The sequence below is a fragment of the Oncorhynchus tshawytscha genome, linkage group LG08, assembly GCF_018296145.1.
Source record: "Oncorhynchus tshawytscha isolate Ot180627B linkage group LG08, Otsh_v2.0, whole genome shotgun sequence".
NCBI classification, from domain to species: Eukaryota; Metazoa; Chordata; class Actinopteri; order Salmoniformes; family Salmonidae; genus Oncorhynchus; species Oncorhynchus tshawytscha.
The window spans coordinates 68865920-68882882 of NC_056436.1; the positions used below are offsets into that span (position 1 = coordinate 68865920).

At 40.7% G+C, this 16963-nt stretch overlaps 1 protein-coding gene across 3 annotated transcripts in view; it reads right to left on the reverse strand.

Annotated features, from left to right (window-relative positions):
• LOC112256034 (mitogen-activated protein kinase kinase kinase kinase 4) overlaps nt 1–16963 on the reverse strand; it is a 117840-nt gene that overhangs the window by 32615 nt on the left and 68262 nt on the right. For all 3 annotated transcript variants that reach the window (XM_024428973.2, XM_042325887.1, XM_042325886.1), the window contains 2 exons: nt 4227–4294; nt 3857–3936 (listed from right to left, as the gene is read on the reverse strand). In XM_024428973.2, coding sequence (XP_024284741.2) covers nt 3857–3936; nt 4227–4294 — 148 coding nt within the window. The remainder of the gene's footprint in view (nt 1–3856; nt 3937–4226; nt 4295–16963) is intronic.

A 16963-nucleotide genomic window follows, 5' to 3' on the forward strand; every position in this document is an offset into this window, starting at 1 on the left:
TTGATAATATATCAACCGGGACAGTTGGCTTTTCAGTAGGACCGGCAGGAAAAAGTGCTACCTCTCTCTTTTACGTAAGAATCACTCTGAGAGCCATCAGCTGGCCACTTACGCAATGTGGTCTTTTACGCTCATTCTTCAACATAAAGGCGTGAAACTACGTCTAAAGGCTGTAGACACCTCAGGGAAGACTTAGAAAAGGGAATTTGGGTGATATCCCTTTAATATTTGATAATATATCAACCGGGACAGTTGGCTTTTCAGTAGGACCGGCAGGAAAAAGTGCTACCTCTCTCTTTTACGTAAGAATCACTCTGAGAGCCATCAGCTGGCCACTTACGCAATGTGGTCTTTTACGCTCATTCTTCAACATAAAGGCGTGAAACTACGTCTAAAGGCTGTAGACACCTCAGGGAAGACGTAGAAAAGGGAATCTGGGTGATTTGATTTGATTTGATATCCCTTTAAAAGGAGGATAGTTATGCAAAGGAACAGAAGGGTTTCAAAATAAGAGGCACTTCCTGATTGGATTTTCCCCATCATGAAATCACAAGTGAAATATAGCGAAACACAGCTTAGCCTTTTGTTAATCACCCTGTCGTCTCAGATTTGGAAATTATGCTTTACAGCGATAGCAAGACAAGCGTTTGTGTAAGTTTATCGATAGCCTAGCATAGCATTATGTCCAGCTAGCAGCAGGAAGCTTGGTCACGAAAATCAGAAAAGCAATCAAATTAACCGTTTTCCTTTGATGATCTTCGGCTGTTTTCATCTAAAGGCTGTAGACACCTCAGGGAAGACGTAGAAAAGGGAATCTGGGTGATATCCCTTTAAAAGGAGGATAGTTATGCAAAGGAACAGAAGGGTTTCAAAATAAGAGGCACTTCCTGATTGGATTTTCCTCAGGGTTTCGCCTGCAATATCAGTTCTGCAAGCTGTTGCTCACAGACAATATTTTTACAGTTTTGGAAACGTTAGAGTGTTTTCTATCATAAGCTGTCAATTATATGCAATTATTCTAGCATCTGGTCCTGAGAAATAGGCCGTTTACTTTGGGAACGTTATTTTTCCAAAAATAAAAATAGTGACCCCTAGCTTCAAGAGGGTTTAATGAAGACAGAAGAGATGCACTATGCTGAAACGTTCGCCAGGCATTTCATGGATCTAGCAAACATTGAAGTGGAACACAGCAGTGGAACATTGAAAACAAAGTTACCACGTGTTACCACGGAACATGATTGCACCTGCAAAACATCTGCATATTGAACACCTGCCCTACACAGCGCAAAGTCTCCAAAGGTCCATCAGTGTCCCTACAGAACAGCGGGTCCGACAATGCCCTTGCCAAATGCCGAAAAATGATTGGCCATTTCAAACACAGCCCACCAAACGCTGCAGAGCTAGGACAACAGCAAGTTGCAAAATAAGGAGTCACTTGCACAAGATGTCACAACTGTCACGACTTCCACTGAAGGTGGCTCCTCTCCCTATTCAGGCGGTGCTCGGCGGTCGTCGTCGCCGGCCTACTCGCTGCCACCGATCCATTTTTCCTTTTCGTTTGTGTCTGTCTGTTTTTTTCTTTACAGTTGTGTCCTATTAGTTTATTTCGGTGGGTTTATTAACCTACGCTGCCTGCTATTCTTTGTGCGGGATTATTTACTGTTGTTGCTATGTTAGGGGTGCGTGTTTGCGCCACAGGGTTTTCTTTCTCACGGTCGTTGTACCGTTTTGGACTGTAATTAGAAGTAGAGGTTTCTCCTCCTTGTTTTGCGTTTATTCTCCGTGTGTGGCGACTTCATTTGGGCATGTTCCTCCACCTGTTGTTGTTGAGTTGGGGCTTCTAATAAACGATTGTGCTATTGGGACTTCCTTGCTCTCCTGCTCCTGACTACTGCACCTCCCTCCTCTTAGGAGGCAAGTAACAACAACAAGATGGAATTCCACACTGGAAATGGTAAAGCTTGCCCACCGAAACCAACAACAACTGAGAGATGCTCTGGCCCAACATAAAATGAACATCACCATGCCAACCACAGCTGAACTGGAGAATCTGGAGGCACTACTAGAGCCCTGCAGTTTATATTCTCTATCTCACTATGTGTGTTATAATAATATATTGTGTGTGTAGGTGTGAGAGAGAGAGAGAGTGTGTGTGTGTGTGTGTGTGTGTGTGTGTGTGTGTGAGAGAGTGTGATTTTGAATAGCTTTTCATGCAGGTACTTGACTGACATTCTGGGAGGAGAGAAGTACATTTCCTGCTCAGTGGTGTTGCCTGCTTTGTGTCATCTCCTTCGAGTGGTGGACAGCTTGGATGATGACCATGCCATGGTAAGATTCAAGCTAACATTCACAACAGAACTGGAGACACACAATGAAAACACAAACCTCACATGGCTGAAGATCGCCACAGCACTCGACCCAAGGTTTAAGGACCTGAAATGCCTTCCCAGAACTGAGAGGGGTGAGGTGTGGGCTTTGGTCAGCATCTTGCTGAAGGAAGAGAGGCCTGCACAGCAACCTGATAAAGCAACAGATTCAGAGCCAGCGATGAAGAAAGCTGCCCCTTTGTTGAGTTCTTCTGAGTCTGACTCTGCTGAAGAGGAGGAGTCCATTGAGAAATGTTTGGAGCATTACGAAGCAGAGCCCATTATCAACTGTCCACTACAGTGGTGGTCACAGCATGCAGGGGCACACACCAGGCTGGCCTGCAATAAACAAAGGTACCTGGCAACGCCTGCCACATCAGTACCTTGTGAGAGGTTGTTTTCACTCTCTGGGCATATCGTACAGAAGAAGAGAGCAGCTTTATCATCTGAAAATGTCAACAGGCTTGTTTGTCTTTGCAACTGGCTCAGTGAAAAGAAATAAGAGGAGGATTGAAGTGTATGGTCACAGGTTTATGTTCTGTAAAATTCATGACATTGTTGGACAAGTTTATGCTCTTTGTATCGATAGAGCTAATAGTTTTTTTTCTTATAGACAACCCTCCATTCACTAATGGGGAGAACAATCATTTAGAATGGCTGAAGCTTTAACTGTGTGTGTGTGTGTGTGTGTGTGTGTGTGTGTGTGTGTGTGTGTGTGTGTGTGTGTGTGTGTGTGTGTGTGTGTGTGTGTGTGTGTGCGTGTGTGTGTGTGAGAGAGAATTTATGATGGAGCATTAGTGACCTACTGGGAGCATTAGTAAGTTACAGGACTTTTGTATTGCTTAACTTGTTTATGGTGAATATGCCATTAAAAACATTGAAACAGATCATTTTTGTGTTTCAGTCCCTACATGCCTATAACGCAATACACTGCTTTTTGAAAAAATTTGAGCAAATATAAAAATGTGTGATTAATCACAATTAATCACATTAAATTATATAGTTAATTATTTTAATCATTTGATAACCCTAAAAAAATAAGTATGGAAGATGCAGACAATTACATTGATGGAAGCTACAATCTATCTGTAATATTAAAGATGATCTACTCCCTAAAAAATGCTAAAATTCACAGCAAACTACTTAATTGTTAGCCAGAAATGATTTGATATTGAAATAAAAACGTCTGCATTGGAGCTTTTAAACAATTGTTTAGTTTCAAAGCTAAACAGTAAGCCAGTGGCCCTGTGCATGGTCTCACTTTCAACTCACGAGGGAAAAACCCCTGACAGGATGTTTAGGTTTCAGTGACACATTTCCTGTGTATTGTGGTTATAGCCTGATTTGTAGACACCCAATGCGTTCACACAGGCTGTAGTTCACCATGTAGTAACACTATGCAGCTGATGGATCTACATATGTGCTATGTGAACACATCTCTAGTGAATGGTTGAAGGAGAGAGAGAGAGACAAGAGAGAGAGACACAGACCTGACTGGGAGCTGCTACTGGAGCTGCCATGAGAGGACATGGACTTCCCACCCTTCTCCGCAGGAGACTGAGGGGCCCCACTGGACAGCAGAGAAAGAGAGAGAAGAGTGAGAGAAAGAGAAGAGTGAGAGAAAGTGAGAGAGAACGAGAGAGAGCGGGAGAGGGAAAGAGAAAGAGAGAAACAGTGAGAGAGGCAGATGACAAGAATCAGGCACACACACAATGTCATGCTCTATACTTCAAATGGTGTCTCAGAGATATATAATGTTCTGTCATGGGTCCTGTCAAAGCTGACTATGGATTATCCACCCTGTAACTGGTAGTACTGCTCACTGACACTGAATGATGTGTGATGTGGTCACAAACGTACCTCAACCCTGTCCGGTGATGATTCAACAGCTCTTTGCAATATGATTTGGATGTTGTACGCTCCGGAACCTTCAAAAAGATCATTTTGACATGTGAGGGTACAGTATACAGTGGAGTAAAGTACTTAACTACAAAAACTTGAAAGTACTACTGAATATGTTTTTTTGGGATATCGGTACTTTACTATTCATATTTTTATCAACTTTTACTTTTACTTCACTACAATCCTAAACAAAATGATGTACCTTTTACTCCTTACATTCTCCCTGACACCCAAAAGTACTCGTTACATTTTGAATGCTTAGCAGGACAGGAAAATGGTCTAATTCACACACTCATCAAGAAAACATCCCTGGTCATCCCTACTGCCTCTGATCTGGCGGACTCACTAAACACATGCTTTATTTGTAAATTATGTCTAATCGTTGGAGAGTGCCCCTGGCTATTCATAAAAGTAAAAATAAATGACAAATGGTGCTTAATATAAGGAATTTGAAATTAATTCATACTTTTGATACTTAAGTATATTTTAGAAACTACATTTACTTTTGATTTACGGTTGATTTTTACTCAAGTAGGATTTTACTAGGTGACTTTCACCTTTACTTGAGTCATTTTCTATTAAGGTATCTTTACTTTTACTCAAGTATGGCAATTGGGTACTTTTTCCACAACTGACAGTATATGCCTGACTACCTTGCACAAAGCATCACAACATTAGGACATATTAGGACATTCTAAAACACTGCATGCTCTGTGGGGACTCCAGAAATGTGTAACTGATCCTAACCGCAACCTGGACTATATCATTTACTATAGAGGATGCGGATACCAACTTTAGGAGAACACATGAGGAGAAGGCTGTGAAGCAGGCAATCGGGTCTTGTGTTCATTCTTTCTCAATGTTGTCCCCAACAGCTGTCAACATTTTCACCTTTTTCTCATGTCATATCATCACACAAGAGGAAAGGAAGACAACACCCATTGAAAGAGGAAATCATTCTGAAAATCATACTCCCTTTAACTACTGACATCCCTTCAACAGGGCTTACTGGCAGCTGCATGTCTCTGTTTCTCACGTATGTTTTTAAAATGATTTCTGTGATGAATGCAACAAGAAAACTTGTAAGCAATTAAAGCACATCAACTCCATATTCCCATATCAAGCAGTAACAAAACACTAGAGTGCTGTATCCTAAGGATACACATCTCTGCTTTTATTAGAGGAACTAGAGATATGTTTCTGGAAACAGAATGTGTATCACATCGTTGAATGAGTTTGTTGTTAGTCAGGGGTGCCATAGGAAGCTTGAGGGCACTGCCACATTCCTCTTCCTTTATGTTGGCATGACTAACATCACCAAAAACAACAACTACAAACCTCCCTGAAAGATAACACACACATGGGGTTATACACATACACATACACACATGGGGTCTCACCAGGCTCACACACACACAGACATACCACAGAAACCCAAACACAAATATACACACACATACTGTACAATACACTCACACACATGCATGGGCTGACTCATATCCTGCAGTCCCTGGTTATATCCATAGGGTGGGCGGATTAAGGTTAATTAAATATTGTGTGGATGAAGGGTGGATGGGTGGTGGCCGTGTTGAAAAAAGAGAAAACAATGCATTAAAAATCCATAAATGTATCATTATTGTGCAATTCATATCTATAGGCTACATGGAGGTTTTTCTTTCATTATTTTTTATCTGCCATTAGTGTGTAGCTTAAGTTTAAGCTTAAGGGCCTAACAAAAGCGTGGCAAATACACACCAATTGCCAAATGCTTTCGGGAACTTGGGCATAAAAGGTTAACTTCCATCCACTGAGGGAAAAAGGACAATGCCAGAGTTAAATTCAATAAGGGCAAGATTCAGTCTTAGGACATTTAACCCTTACTTACACACGCCATTCTTACGCACCTCTCACTAGTTGGTATCTGACTTACCTCATTAAGATGCGTAATGTGCTTTGCAGGTGTGGTTCCCTTGTGCACGCTGAATGCATTTAATTCAACCACTGAAAACCCTCCCACTTGCTGGCCAAAGATTTTCCATAGAGTTTTCATTCAATAGGATTTTCAGTACATTTATGTTAAACCATCCCTTTAAACATGGGTGTATATTTAATTAGTTAGACTAGATTTGAATTAATTAGACTCAATAAATTACATCGAGAGAACGGGTTCAGAATATAGATATCAATGAAGGAAAGCCACCTATTCATCTCCGTTTCAGCACCAACTGGTAGATTTTAAAATACTCTTGATTTGTAGATTATTTAGGCACATTTTGGGGTTATGAAAGTGTGTATGAATCATAAAAAAAACATGTTTTGAGAGCTTTTACGCACAAAATATAATAATGAATAAACAATACAATGTATTGATTCATCCCGAAAGTTGTCATATTCAAGTTCAATCCATGAAATACTGCAAGGTTGAAAAAAGTGTACAATAAAATAGTCCTATAAATCAACACTAATCCTCGCTAATCATGGAACTGTATGACAAAAGTTTGATAATGATTTAAATAGGCTACATGTCCAAAATGATTGCACAACTAATGCTAGCGACCCTCATCAACTACATGGACCTGACAAAGGAAAGAAAGGTAAACTAAATGGAATGATGCAAAATGTAGTCTACAAATTGAAGACAACTAACACCGAAGTGACAGTTAGAAATGTATTTGGGTATTACTGACGGTGACTCCCAATAGTGGCTAATATATAACATGATACAAATGGTCAAATAAAACATTTTAAAACACTTACATTAACTCGGCAGGTTCCCAAGCTAGCACAGTGGATCTGGGCCAATTCCGGCTGAGAGTCGGGACACTCGGCTGAGAGTCAGACTCAGCCGAAATCATGTGGCCTGAGTCTGGGCCGCCTTAGGCAGTATTACTTATGGCTAGGATGCGGGGATTGAGCTCGGGCCGATTCCAGTGTGAGTTATCTGGCCCAAATGTATTACTTGGGTCTTGGGCTGATTGGGGCTACTCTCTGGCAGATGATTACACAGGCTGCTTTGTCACGCCCTGACCTTAGTTATCTTTGTTTTCTTTATTATTTTGGTTAGGTCAGGGTGTGACGAGGGTGGTATGTGTGTTTTTGTCTTGTCTAGGTTTTTTTGTATTTCTATGGGGTTTTGGTATGTATATGTAGGTCTATGGTGGCCTGAATTGGTTCCCAATCAGACAGCTGTTTATCGTTGTCTCTGATTGGGGATACTATTTTGGTTGCCATTTCCCATTTTGGTTTTGTGGGTTATTGTCTATGTAGTTGCTTGTCAGCACTCAGTTATTTATAGCTTCACGTTCGTTTTGTTTTGTTACGAAGTGTTCTTCGTTTGAATAAAAGAAGCATGTATTCCAATCACGCTGCGCCTTGGTCTCCTCGTTATGATGAACGTGACATGCTTTATGTAATTTCATTACTTATTTTTCCATATTGCTCATTGTTTCTGTGATCAAAAAATACAATTAACATTTCAATTAAACTCTTTAAGAGTCCTGTTTAAGTTGTATTTTAGTATTTTGATACTTTGTGCAAGGCCATTGATAAGCATTAAAAACGATGTGGCTGGAGTCTCCCGAGTGGCACAGCGGTCTAAGACACTGCGTCGCAGTGCAAACTGCTTTGCTACAGATGCTAGTTTGATACCCATGGCAGCCATGGCCCAGCGTTAGGGGAGGGTTTGACCAGTCGGGATGTCCTTGTTCCAACGCGCTGTAGCGTCTCCTGTGGCGGGCCAGGCACATGCACGCTGACCCAGTCACCAGGTGTACGGTGTTTCCTCTGACATTTTTTTAAATGCATAAAATATATAATAGTAATGTTTAAAATGACTAAATTGGGTAATTTTGTATACATTTATTTAAATGAGCATCGGGTGCTACCGGTAGATGGAAACCGCCTGATGTACTTGGGTCGATTCTGGGCAGTCATTCATTTGGATTCCGGGCCGAGTTCGATTCAATCAATTCCTGGCACTCAGGAAGAGGGCCGCTTCTGGGTCGATTCCTCATTGCTAGCTGGGTCGGCCCTACAGAAGCCTATAATGTTATCCACGCAATTTATGAGGGCACACAATACAAATTCTGAATAATGTCACAGCTATTTATGGCTTACTTCCCTGTGGAAATGGGACTGCAATACATGTCATGTGTGATATGATTTTCAATTTGTTTCCATGACTAGTTTCAACTTCGTCTCCAGGGATCATAAGGGAAAATGATCTAAAACAAGTGTCATTTATATTTACAATTCATTTATCCAAATGGATTACTCATTTACCTAGCTCTTATCAAGTTGTAAATTACAGTGCATGGAGAATGCTGTTACTGTACATCGGAAAAAATAAAGTAGAGTATTTTCCTACTTGGAACCGGTATGTTTTCTAGACCTTATTCATGGTTTCCTCACGCGTAAAAGTGGTGGAATTAAGTCAAGGTCAGAATACAGCGTATCTGTTGACACACCTCCGCCACACCTTCATTTATTCAATCTCCACCCAAAACAAATAGCAGGTGAATGTAATACTATTCTCATGCTTAATTTCAAGGTCAGAATATGCATAGAGAGAGAAGCACATAAAAAGGGAATTTTAGGCACGTTTAACTCAGGTCGGAATTCCCCCCTTAGAGACAGGGAGTTGTGGAGAGTTGGAGAGTGGAGAGTTGAAAATAAAGAGAAGGGAGGGCCAGAAAAGTAGTCTAATGTTTGGGAAAGATTTGGTGAAGTGATAAAAGAGGATGATAGCAGTGCTGGCTATGTTATGTGTGATGATTGTGAGGCACTACACAAATTTGATAGTCAATTAGACTTCAATATGGAACTTCAATGGAACTGTACTGTTCAGATGGGTTAAATGGAATAGTAACTGAAATCTGGACACTGACTGTCGGTCTATAACCTCTCACATAGCCTAATATATTATTAACTCCAGCAGAATTAAGCATTACTTTCAATACAATCAGTGGTGACCTGTCATTTTGGGCAGGTGGGGCTAGCCTGTTTTGCACGTTATTTTGGCATTAATACGTATTACATATTAGTTTGAAATCAATGTAATATATATTTATATATATCACTGAGTTAATAAAGCCACATACAAACATGGTCTCTTTTTTGTTTTCTTGAGTAAGGCAACTCCAAAATGCAGGTGTTTCAGCCTAGCTTAGTGATTTCTGTGGTGGTTGGGGCAAAGCCAGCAGAAAATACAGAGCGTTGCACCATGATTGGCTCAGTGTTCTGTCACTCATGGGGATACTACATCACCGCCAAGTCTAAGGGTAGACCTACATAATTCTAGCCTCTTGGGTGCTGCCATAGAGTTACATTAGAACTGTCCATCCAAGACAGCTCAATGACATTGGCCACAGATAAAATGACATCAAATCACGATATATGTACACTAGCTTGATTTGACTGATCATGTCAACTTCATACTTTCCAAATCTTAGCTAGCAGTCATCATCATGAATCAAGTCGACAATCTACTGACAAATCCTTTTTAATCCTTGTCATATGAAGATAAATAATTACACACAGATGACAAAATTAGCCCACGAAGGACCGCCGAGCCACCTTCCTGTTCAAGTGAGCACAGCACAACAAGGTGAGTCCAAACATGTATTGTATGTTGCTGCATACATGATGTAATATGCCAGGGAGATATGTGACTGTAGCTAAGAAAGTATTACTAATTGTATGTTGTGTAGTAAGATGTTAGTAGCCTTTGTGCCTCACAATAATAATTTGGTCGATTTACCCCTCTTAATTTAGCCTACTGTTCTGACTTGGTGGTGCACATGTAGCCGGTATGATTTAGAGAAATGAAATCATTGAATATTGTAAAAGCTTTAATTGTCTGCTTATATGCCCCCTTTATTTACCCTACGGTTCTGACTTGATGTACTGACTTTTATTCCCCAGGTTGTTGCTGCAAATGAGAACGTGCTCTCAGTCAACTTACCTGGTAAAATAACGGATAAACAGGGAGAACACTGTAAGAACGGTCCATGACTGAATTCTGTTGCTGTACATTTCAAAAGTGCTAAACAAATAGTTATATTGACTACGTCCATCCTAGCTCGCTCATTAATGTTTTAATCGAAATTACGGATTGCCTCTTATCCGCTTGTCATCCCCTTATGTCATAGTTTGTACATCTCAATTGTCATTTGAAATCACATTTGTTTAAGCAAGTCAGCCATATCAGCTATGTTTTTTTAAAAGGCAGTAAATGAGGCTGAAAGAACTGTTTCGCTGCCAGACAAGGCTCTGCTGATAGCCAGGTGTAGCAGTGGTAAGATGTTAGGACTCTGCTGTTGGGACAGCTTTATGTAGGCCCTAACAGTTTGTGGGCACTGTTTGTCAGCGTTATAGTGCAATTAATGTTTTGTTTAGTGCTGTGTTGTGTAGTGGCTTTTCTGGCATGCATCTCACTTAAATTGTTTTTGCCCCACCAAGATTTACATGCCAAAAGACTGTCTCTAAAGGTGCCAAATTTATCAGCATCATAAAAGGTGATAGCATTTCAACCACAATGCATCCAAGTCTAATTTAAATCTTACCAAAAACATGTTGGGTCATTTTAACAGCTTTTAATTTCCTTAAAACAGGTCAAACTGATGTAATTTGAAAATGTAGCAAGAAATTCTTTCCCGTTTTTTTTGCCTATTGCATTCTCTCCCTGGTCCCTAAACGTCTTTGCTGAGTGAGAGAAGCAGAGGTGAAAGAGGCAAGAGAAACAAACTTTATTGATGTCAATTAAATTGAACCATTCATTGCATTGATGTATGCCATAATTCTGGTGAGCAGGTGTTTATTTAGACTAGGGCAACAGAAGATAAGCTGCATGTATTTAATTATAAACAAGTTGCTAACAAATAGCTAACAACAATGTTAGAAATTATAATCAGAAACATAGGCCTATCTAAAAAGACCTGTCAAAAATAGTTCTGCCATCTCGGACTGTACTGCGTATTTTCTATTTTTTCGGGTTAGAGAAAAGACCATTTGCCCTTATTAAACTCGGCAGATAATTTTCCACCAATGGATGTTGATTGAACTCGTTTGACTGCTATGATAAAGCAATAGGGCACAAGGGGGTATGGTATATGGCCAATATACCACAGGGTTGTTCTTAAGCACTACACAATGCGAACTGCTTGGATACAACTTTTACAGATTGACAATCGAGAGCATCCTATCGGGCTGTATCACAGCTTTGGTACGGCAACTGCACTGCCCCCAAACGCAAGGCTCTCCAAGGGGTGGTGTGGTCTGCACAATGCATCACCGGGTGCAAACTACCTGCCCTCCATGACACCTACAGCACTCGATGTCATAGGAAGGCCAAAAAGATCATCAAGGACAACAACCACCCAAGCCACTGCCTGTTCACAACGCTACCATCCGGAAGGCTAGGTCAGTACAGGTGCGTCAAAGCTGGGACCGAGAGACTGAAAAACAGCTTCTATCTCAAGGCCATCAGACTGCTAAACAGCCATCACTAACTCAGAGAGGCTGCTGCCTACATTGAGACTCAATCACTGGCCACTTTAATAAATGGATCACCAGTTACTTTATACAATGCACTCTAAATAATGCCACTTTAATAATGTTTACATATCTTACATCATTCATATCACATGTGTATACTGTATTTTATACCATCTATTGCACCTTGCCTATGCCGCTTGGCCATCGCTCATCCATATACTTACATGTACATATTCTCATTCACCCCTTTAGATTTGTGTGTATTAGATAGTTGTTGGGGAATTGTTAGATTACTTGTTAGATATTACTGCACTGTCGGAACTAGAAACACAAGCATTTCGCTACATTCGCATTAACATCTGCTAACCATGTGTATGTGACAAATCAAATTTGATTTGCTATTATAAACTGGTTACCAACGTAATTATAACATTAAAAAATAATATTTTGTTACAGATTAATAATATGTATAGGAACTGAATATTCTTGTCAACAACAGCAAGTGTTAATAAAAAATAAAGTTTTTACCCTGTAGCCTAATCTGACTACTGTTACCATCAATCTAATGTGTTGTAACAACTGATCTGCAATTTCGATAGAACATTGATAACTTCCGATTTAATTAACTAAATATGTCCATTAATAATTGCATAAAAACACAAATCTGCAAATTGTGGCATAAATTGATTTGCTATGACTCCAGTGATATCGTCATTTACACATATTGATTCTATCAAATGGTAGCCTACAATGGCGTATACATTAATAGGCTACTTGATGGCCAACAGAGGCAAATGTATAATTCTCAACAATTAGCCTAATGTCAGTTTCATTGAGGACTTTCCCCCATAAAAAGAATCACGTGAGGGAGTTCCATAACTTCCATTTACCATTTCCACCCGGGCAGCCCCAGAGACCCAAGAACTGAGCATGCATAAACCACCCTGCTTGATACCGTTTCCTTTAAGCAGTCAACAATAGAACGCAGGTTAAACCACCTCCGAGCAGATTTATGTATTGCGCTCTAGTGCGCCCAAAGTCGTTTTCCAGTGCTTTGTCTGCATTATTTCTTGATTTGTATCAGTTCTAGTGTATTAATATGTTTTAAGGAAAAAGGTTTGGAAATAGGTGTCTCCATGATGACAATCTAAATAGTCTACCTACAACTGGTAATAAGTTGTCACAATGTGTGCACCTGCTGCTCTCGCTCCTCTCGCTCACGTGATTCAGCCAATCACTGCCTGACTTTTTATGAGAACTGGCATGGCGGCAGCGGTGCAGATTAGCCCAAAAAGCTACAACCATCGACCAATACATTTTCACCAGATACATCGTAGCCCAATTTTGCAGGGAAACCGAGGACATGGCAACACTGGGTGAGAGAAGTAGTGGTGCATGAGTAAAATCACTAAGGAAGCCAAGCCAAGCCAGTAAAACAGCCATATTACAACCTTCATTCAGTATGTTATGATAATTGCGTTGTTTGCTCTTGTTCATACGCCATCGTGATATACAATAAGGCCAGACAACAAAAAGACAAAAGTCACACAGTGGCAGAATAAATTCAACAACACATACATTTGTTTCATCACAAAACCGAAGATCTGTCCATTGAAGTCCACAAAAAAAATATTGCATGTACAAATAGTTATGACCTGCAGTATGGTCAAGCAAGTTAATGTTTTCAACAGTTTACTAAACAACTACTGATATAGACACATGGAGTTACCGCAAGTCAGAACAAAGACAACAGGAGCCCTGTCTCCGCTATTCCAGCATCATTTAAACATTCTCAAATCAAAAAGGCTATATATGCTCAGTTTAATACACCGAAAATAAATTTAAAGACACCAAAAACTATTTACTGCAATCACTGTTTGCGAAATGTAATGTGGCTGTCCATGGGACTGATTTGTGTGTGTGTGTGTGTGTGTGTGTGTGTGTGCAAGTAAAACTAAAAACGTTGACTCACCCTACTTGTAAACTAGTTGAATGCCAATGCCATCCTCCTCTCTATCATGTTGGCAAGAACAGTCTATGGCTTTGTCATACAGTACACTTTTAGTTTTGTTGTCGTAGGCTACCTATGCTTGCTTGCTAGCCTAACTTCCTCACATGAGCAACAACGAACCAGCTAAGTTAGCTAGCTAGTTAATGTGAATGTACTAGGCTACATCTAGGCTACATTGAACATCAATCGTCTCAGGCCAGGGGCGCAACATATTAATTTATGGTTAGATCAGAATGGCTGTTATAATCATTGGTCTGTACAGAGAATTAAATCAAAACCACATGTCCAAATCACCATCTCCATCCACTGCTTTAGGAAAGAGCCAATTTAGCAAGCTAGCTACTGCAGAACATGGTGTGAAGCAAAATCCAAACTTGCCTCTCTTGGGGAACGTTTTGATGCACCTGAACAAACTACAGTTGAGCTCAGCTCAGCTCAACGCTGATGGGCTAATTCTTTCATGTATTTTTTAAAATCAAAGTAGGCCAAATGCTTGCTGGCATCAATCAAATGCTATGGCAGCAACATGTTATACTTTTTTGGTCCTAACACCATCAGATGTTAGGTAGTATTCAGACCCTTTACTCAGTACTTTGTTGAAGCACCTTTGGCAGCGACTACAACCCTGAGTCTTATTGGGCATGACGCTACAAGCTTGACAGACCTGCATTTGGGGAGTTTCTCCCTTTCTTCTCTGCAGGTCCTCTCAAGCTCTGTCAGGTTGGATGGGGAGTGTCACTGCACAGCTATTTTCAGGTTTCTCCAGAGATGTTAGATCGGGTTCAAATCCGGGCTCTGGCTGGGCCACTCAAAGACATTCACAGAAGGCTTCCTAATTGTCCCTAGAATTTCTAAGCAAACAGCTGGAGGCAGTGCTTTCTCCTATAGAGCTCCATTTTTATGGAATGGTCTGCCTACCCATGTGAGAGACGCAGACTCGGTCTCAACCTTTCTCCTATAGAGCTCAATTTTTATGGAATGGTCTGCCTACCCATGTGAGAGACGCAGACTCGGTCTCAACCTTTAAGTCTTTACTGAAGACTCATCTCTTCAGTGGGTCATATGATTGAGTGTAGTCTGGCCCAGGAGTGTGAAGGCAGCAACATGTTATACTTTTTTGGTCCTAACACCATCAGATACATGGACTACAAATACTGAGACAGAGGGGAGCTGTTTCCCTCGCTCCAATGATTTCTCTGGTGAGATTCAACCACTTGCGAACTGACAGAAAATTATGAAAACACAAGAGAGAGACGAAAGATACATTATTTTATAATACAGTGCCTTGCGAATGTATTCGGCCCCCTTGAACTTTGCGACCTTTTGCCACATTTCATTTCAAACATAAAGATATAAAACTGTATTTTTTTGTGAAGAATCAACAACAAGTGGGACACAATCATGAAGTGGAACGACATTTATTGGATATTTCAAACTTTTTTAACAAATCAAAAACTGAAAAATTGGGCGTGCAAAATTATTCAGCCCCTTTACTTTCAGTGCAGCAAACTCTCTCCAGAAGTTCAGTGAGGATCTCTGAATGATCCAATGTTGACCTAAATGACTAATGATGATAAATACAATCCACCTGTGTGTAATCAAGTCTCTGTATAAATGCACCTGCACCGTGATAGTCTCAGAGGTCCGTTAAAAGCGCAGAGAGCATCATGAAGAACAAGGAACACACCAGGCAGGTCCGAGATACTGTTGTGAAGAAGTTTAAAGCCGGATTTGGATACAAAAAGATTTCCCAAGCTTTAAACATCCCAAGGAGCACTGTGCAAGCGATAATATTGAAATGGAAGGAGTATCAGACCACTGCAAATCTACCAAGACCTGGCCGTCCCTCTAAACTTTCAGCTCATACAAGGAGAAGACTGATCAGAGATGCAGCCAAGAGGCCCATGATCACTCTGGATGAACTGCAGAGATCTACAGCTGAGGTGGGAGACTCTGTCCATAGGACAACAATCAGTCGTATATTGCACAAATCTGGCCTTTATGGAAGAGTGGCAAGAAGAAAGCCATTTCTTAAAGATATCCATAAAAAGTGTCGTTTAAAGTTTGCCACAAGCCACCTGGGAGACACACCAAACATCTGGAAGAAGGTGCTCTGGTCAGATGAAACCAAAATTGAACTTTTTGGCAACAATGCAAAACGTTATGTTTGGCGTAAAAGCAACACAGCTCATCACCTTGAACACAACATCCCCACTGTCAAACATGGTGGTGGCAGCATCATGGTTTGGGCCTGCTTTTCTTCAGCAGGGACAGTGAAGATGGTTAAAATTGATGGGAAGATGGATGGAGCCAAATACAGGACCATTCTGGAAGAAAACCTGATGGAGTCTGCAAAAGACCTGAGACTGGGACGGAGATTTGTCTTCCAACAAGACAATGATCCAAAACATAAAGCAAAATCTACAATGGAATGGTTCAAAAATAAACATATCCAGGTGTTAGAATGGCCAAGTCAAAGTCCAGACCTGAATCCAATCGAGAATCTGTGGAAAGAACTGAAAACTGCTGTTCACAAATGCTCTCCATCCAACCTCACTGAGCTCGAGCTGTTTTACAAGGAGGAATGGAAAAAAGTCCAGTCTCTCGATGTGCAAAACTGATAGAGACATACCCCAAGCGACTTACAGCTGTAATCGCAGCAAAAGGTGGCGCTACAAAATATATCTTGGCCAGGTCGCAGTTGCAAATGAGAACTTGTTCTCAACTGGCCTACCTGGTTAAATAAAGGTGAAATAAATTTAAAAAAAATAATAATTAACTTAAGGGGGCTGAATAATTTTGCACGCCCAATTTTTCAGGTTTTGATTTGTTAAAAAAGTTTGAAATATCCAATAAATGTCGTTCCACTTCATGATTGTGTCCCACTTGTTCTTGATTCTTCACAAAAAAATACAGTTTTATATCTTTATGTTTGACGCCTGAAATGTGGCAAAAGGTCGCAAAGTTCAAGGGGGCCGAATACTTAAGCAAGGCACTGTAATTGGGGAAGCCTGGCTTGCCTTGGCATCCATGTATACACAACACTGAGTGCAGATGAACAAACAGCTGACCCGCGCATCAATAACACACACGCACACACACACGCACGCACACACACACACACACACACACACACCCCCCCACACACACACACACCACACAAATACAGACACACACCACTCAGATCCAA